Source organism: Hypanus sabinus, chromosome 19 (assembly GCF_030144855.1).
Source record: "Hypanus sabinus isolate sHypSab1 chromosome 19, sHypSab1.hap1, whole genome shotgun sequence".
In the NCBI taxonomy this organism is placed as follows: domain Eukaryota; kingdom Metazoa; phylum Chordata; class Chondrichthyes; order Myliobatiformes; family Dasyatidae; genus Hypanus; species Hypanus sabinus.
Window position 1 is genome coordinate 72,292,561 of NC_082724.1, and position 5,393 is coordinate 72,297,953.

At 41.3% G+C, this 5,393-nt stretch overlaps 1 protein-coding gene across 2 annotated transcripts; it reads left to right on the top strand.

The window, feature by feature from the left end:
- The first annotated feature begins 1,173 nt into the window (after window positions 1-1,173).
- Window positions 1,174-3,992, top strand: LOC132378170 (uncharacterized). Of its 2 annotated transcripts, XR_009506905.1 has the most exons (3): window positions 1,174-1,325; window positions 1,604-3,591; window positions 3,870-3,992. XR_009506905.1 is itself a non-coding variant. In XM_059944906.1 (2 exons), exon 2 carries the CDS (start codon window positions 1,771-1,773, stop codon window positions 3,265-3,267), a length of 1,497 nt encoding a protein of 498 aa, XP_059800889.1. In that variant the 5' UTR covers window positions 1,174-1,325; window positions 1,604-1,770; the 3' UTR covers window positions 3,268-3,992. The 2 variants fall into 2 exon arrangements, 1 of the variants encoding a protein (XP_059800889.1); XM_059944906.1 differs by having other exon boundaries at window positions 1,604-3,992.
- Window positions 3,993-5,393: the final 1,401 nt, after the last annotated feature.

The following is a 5,393-nucleotide window of genomic DNA, read 5'->3' on the forward strand; positions in this document are numbered from 1 at the left end:
GACAAAGGGCAGCATCATCTAATAACCTTCGTTCAAGACTTAATGAAACAAATAAAATTAAGATAAAATGTCAGCAAATCTGTTAAGCTGTAACCATTTTCATCAAAAGATTCCTTTAATTGTTCTAATCTCCATATATCTATGTACATATATTTCTGTATAACGTAGTTTATATTATCAATTTTTTTAAACCAGATTTGAATCTGAAATAAACACCAAACAATCACCAAGTGTGGAAAGAAAAACAAACGATGCTTCGCATCAAAGACACTGAGACACCAGAGAAAGAGACAAGAAGAGCTCATTTTAGAGTAGAGACAAAAGCAGGAATGTAAAGGGCAAAGGGAATATTTGTAATAGGATGGTGTGGGGTTGTTGATAGATCAACGGGTGAAGTTTTATACCGCAGTAGAGTGGCAGTTAGCATGAAGCTGTTACAGCTCGGGGTGTCAGAATTCGTAGTTTAATTCCAGCTTCCTCTGCAAGCAAGGTGAGTTGTCAATATTATGGAATGTTTATTCCTATCATAATCTAATGTTTCAAAAACCTCTATATAAAAGTTACCTAATAAATTCAATACATGACAGATTTACACATAATTAAAGTACTAAAGTCTGACTCCTACACTAAACTCAATCGCACACAAACTTTCAAGCCTTGTTAGGAACAGATGTAGGTTCCTTGTAAGTGGTCAGACTGTCTGACGCCCTAATTCCTTTGTTGCTAAAGCTTCACTCTTCATCTCAACATTCTTCTTGTGCTAAGATGAAGACTTTGAAAAAACAGCAGACTGGTATTTATTTCTCTGTAAATTATCAGTAGGAATGTCCCCCGAGGCTAATTCTTTTCAACTGGTGATAGATAATCACTGCACTCCTCATTCTGGGAATCATTAATGTTTAACATTTTGTAGTTTTCTATATAGAATTAAAGTACAATGGAAGTCAGAACACACCTCTGCACCCTGAGGTTTTTCCTATTGTAACATAGTAATTTTCTTTGTATTACATTGTACTACTGCTGCAAATTAACAAATTTCACAACATACACAATGGGGTTTGTGCTGTCTTTACGACAGTTATTTAGTTTATAATATTTTCGCTTAGTGATTCATTCAATAGTATTTTCTAGTTAGAATTAGGAGTGTTTAAAGTATATTCATTGCATGTAAAATATATCGGCATGCGATGACGTCACATCCGGTTTCGCCGCGTCTTGTGGGAAAACACCGGTTTGAAATTAGCGCGAGGGTGGGGGCTTTCCACGAGGCTCACCTGAGCAGAAGCAGTTTTGCAGGCATGAGAAATCACAGTGAGAGCAACGCTGTAAGTTAATAGATAATCGATATATTGAACTAAGATGTTAATAGTGATCCTGTTAGAGGTAACGTCGGTAGATAATGTTTATGCTTTCGTTAGTTAAAGAGTCGCGGATAGTTTGCATGGAAGTGTATTTAAAGTAGTCAATGGAGCAGGTAAACTCTCCCTGTATACTGCACCTTAGTGTAATGTAGTTATAGTCACCTTTGCAAGTATTTACACTTGAAATGTGATATTAAGGAAGGAACAAATACTGTATCAATCTTGTATTGTTTTATCAACAGTTTTCACCATATGTTAATGTGAAGAGTGAACAGTAAATGGTTAATCTTACTGCGATCTGGTTTGCATTGGCTGTGGTTTATCCGGACGTTAAATTCGGCGTTTCGTTACACCCGAAGGAGAACGTGACAGTGAAAAAGCGGCATTATCAGGTGTTTCAAGTGCTGCAATGTCAGCTCAATCCGGCATCAAGTCGACGCCGCCCAGCGACAGGGGCAGTAAACCGACATCAAGTAAGTCCACACAGGCAAGAGCCAAGGCAGAAGCCGCCAAGGTGCGACTGCATTACGCCAGACAAGAAGCAGTTTTGAAAATGAAACAGGCCACCAGAGAAGCCGAAATCCAGAAAGAAAAGGCTGCCAGAGAAGCCGAAGCGGCCGCCCGAGAAGCCGAAATCCAGTTGGAAATGGCAAAAATATCGACAGAGTTGCAAGTGCTGCAGCTAGAAAGAGAAGAAGAAGCTGCCATGGCGGAAGCAGAGTACATAGAAGAAGCTGAAGGGTCACGTGATCTGACCGCAGCAAGATCTACTTTAGAAAGGACCAGACTGGAACGCACAAGTGACTATGTACAATCTCAAACAGACAGGCAGGCTCGTCTCCCCTCTCCATACCTATTCGATAACTTCCCCAGCTACGAGGAACCTCAGAGAGTCACGATTGCATCACATCCATACGAGGAAGGAAATTTACCCTCACGGCTCCGTGATGAAGTCAAGAATGAAAGAACCGACAACGCTCCTTCACCCCCACAACAGGACGGCGGGGAGGGAGAGGTTCACTCCAGGACAACAATTGTCAGCTCGAACTGTACAGAAGTTTGCGGTCAAACTCAGTCAAGCCGTTCTTGTTCCGAGATCTGCCTCACTGAGGTGTACCCTAAAGAAGCACAACAAGACATTACCAAGCGTAAAGTAACCGACGAGACGCTAGGTCAGTCAGTTTTCGTTCAAACCGAGCACGGAAACAAACTTGCACAATCAGCTCAAGATACCATTTCTTTAAAAACCAAAGACACCAAGGTCTTCAGAGATGAAGCAAATAATGGGGTTGCCCCATTGCCAATCAGAGAACCACGCCAGCGCTCACCAGATAACAAAGAGCAGGCAGTCAAACGGTTCACGTCCTTACGGAAAACCTGGAAAAGGAAACCTGAGATACAGCAACGCACCCGATTGGCCCACGAGGTACTGTGCACCCTAATGGCAGAGGTCACAGCCATTATAAACGCACAATCATTCCTACCTGTGTCTTCTGACCCAGAAAACCCCTTTATACTTTCGCCATCAACGCTCCTTACGCAGAAGGCAGGAGCACCTCCTCCACCAGGAGACTTCTCAGACAAGGATTTGTACACAAAGCAATGGAGACAAGTCCAGGCTCTGGCAAATCAGTTCTGGCCTCGCTGGAGACAAAAATATCTACCTTTGTTGCAACAGAGACAAAAGTGGACAGAACCCCGCAGGAATCTTCAAGTTGGAAACTTAGTCCTGCTCAGGGACAAGCAAGCCACCCGCAACAGCTGGCCAATGGCCAGAATCACTGTTACATTCCCTATCGAGGATGGACATGTCAGGAAGATCGAATTGAAGACTACCGACCAAGGCGATGTGAAAATTTACCAAAGGCCAGTTACAGAAGTTATTCTACTTCTACCCAATGACTGATTAAGAGACTAAGTTTTGTACTCTGCTCATTGTGACCTTACGAAGGTCAAGCGGGGAGTGTGCTGTCTTTACGACAGTTATTTAGTTTATAATATTTTCGCTTAGTGATTCATTCAATAGTATTTTCTAGTTAGAATTATAAGTGTTTAAAGTGTATTCATTGCATGTAAAATATATCGGCATGCGATGACGTCACATCCGGTTTCGCCGCGTCTTGTGGGAAAACACCGGTTTGAAATTAGCGCGAGGGTGGGGGCTTTCCACGAGGCTCACCTGAGCACAAGCAGTTTTGCAGGCATGAGAAATCACAGTGAGAGCAACGCTGTAAGTTAATAGATAATCGATATATTGAACTAAGATGTTAATAGTGATCCTGTTAGAGGTAACGTCGGTAGATAATGTTTATGCTTTCGTTAGTTAAAGAGTCGCGGATAGTTTGCATGGAAGTGTATTTAAAGTAGTCAATGGAGCAGGTAAACTCTCCCTGTATACTGCACCTTAGTGTAATGTAGTTATAGTCACCTTTGCAAGTATTTACACTTGAAATGTGATATTAAGGAAGGAACAAATACTGTATCAATCTTGTATTGTTTTATCAACAGTTTTCACCATATGTTAATGTGAAGAGTGAACAGTAAATGGTTAATCTTACTGCGATCTGGTTTGCATTGGCTGTGGTTTATCCGGACGTTAAATTCGGCGTTTCGTTACACCCGAAGGAGAACGTGACAGGGTTACTTTATTAGATACAGTACACCTGTGCACCTGCTCTTTAATGCAAATATCTAATCAGCCAATCATGTGGCAGCATCTCAGTGCATAAAAGCATGCAGACATGGCCAAGAGGTTCAGCTGTTCTTCAGACCAAATATCAGAATGGGGGAACAATGTGATCTAAGTGACTTTGACAATGGAATAAATGTTGGGGCCAGACTGCCACTGCCAAAGGACTTTGGCTGTACATTTTTTCCATAGATGCTACCTGGCCTGCTGAATTCCTCCAGCATCTTCTGTGTGTGCCAGACTGGGTGGTAGAAAAACACATCAGTTCTGAGGACAAAAATGTTTATTAATGAGAGAGCTCAGAGGAGAATGGTCAGATTGGTTCAAACTGACAGGAAAGTGACAGTATCACAAACACGAGAAAATCTGCTGATGCTGGAAATTTAAGCAACAGACACAAAACACTGGAGGAACACAGCAGGCCAGGCAGCATCTATGAAAAAGAGTAAACACCTGATGTTTTGGGCCGAGACCCTTCATCTGGAAGTTGACAGAAACTCAGATAACCACACATGACAACAGTGGTGGGTAGAAGAGCATTTCTGAACACACAACATGTTGGACTTTGAAGTGGATGAGCCTCAACAGTGGAAGACCTTGAACATACACTCAGTGGCCACTCTACTAGATACAGGAGGTACCTAATACACAGAATGAGTGTATGTCAGTGATAATACACCTGATTCTCATTCTGGTCTTTTGCTCAATAAGCTGTCTGTACCAAGAGTGATTTAACATATGATTCAGTGTCAACTGGTTTTTGATTTTCTACATATGCAATAGCAAGTTACATTTATGTGGAACCTTTTTGATGTACGATATCTCAAGATACTTGGCAGAAGCATAATTGCACAAGAGATTCTGCAGATGCTGGAAATCCAGACTAACACACACAAAATGCTGGAGGAACTCAGCAAGTCAGGCAGCATCTGTGGAAATTAATGAACAAGCAGCATTTCAAGATTCAAGATTGTTTAATGTCATTTCCTGTACACAGGTGTAAGGAGAATGAAATAATTGTTACTCTGGATTCGATGTAGCACAAAATCAAAAACACAAAAGATAAAGGACAAAAATAATAATAATAAACACACAATAAATATAAATAAGATAATTTATAAATATAGATTGATTGTACATCGATAGAGTGATGCTAGACTAACTGGAAATAATAAAATAGTGGTTGAATTAGTGAGTGGAGATTTCGGGCTGAGACCCTTCATCAGGACTGAAAAGGAAGGGGGGAAAGGTGGGGGATGGGGAAGAAGTACAAGCTAGAAGGTGATAGGTGAAACTAGGTGATGGAGGAGGGGTGACAAAGTAAAAAGCTCAGAGGTGATAGG

Coding starts and splice junctions, on each gene's coding strand:
- LOC132378170 (XM_059944906.1), top strand. CDS start 1,771: ATGTCAGCTCAATCCGGCATCAAGTCGACGCCGCCCAGCGACAGGGGC.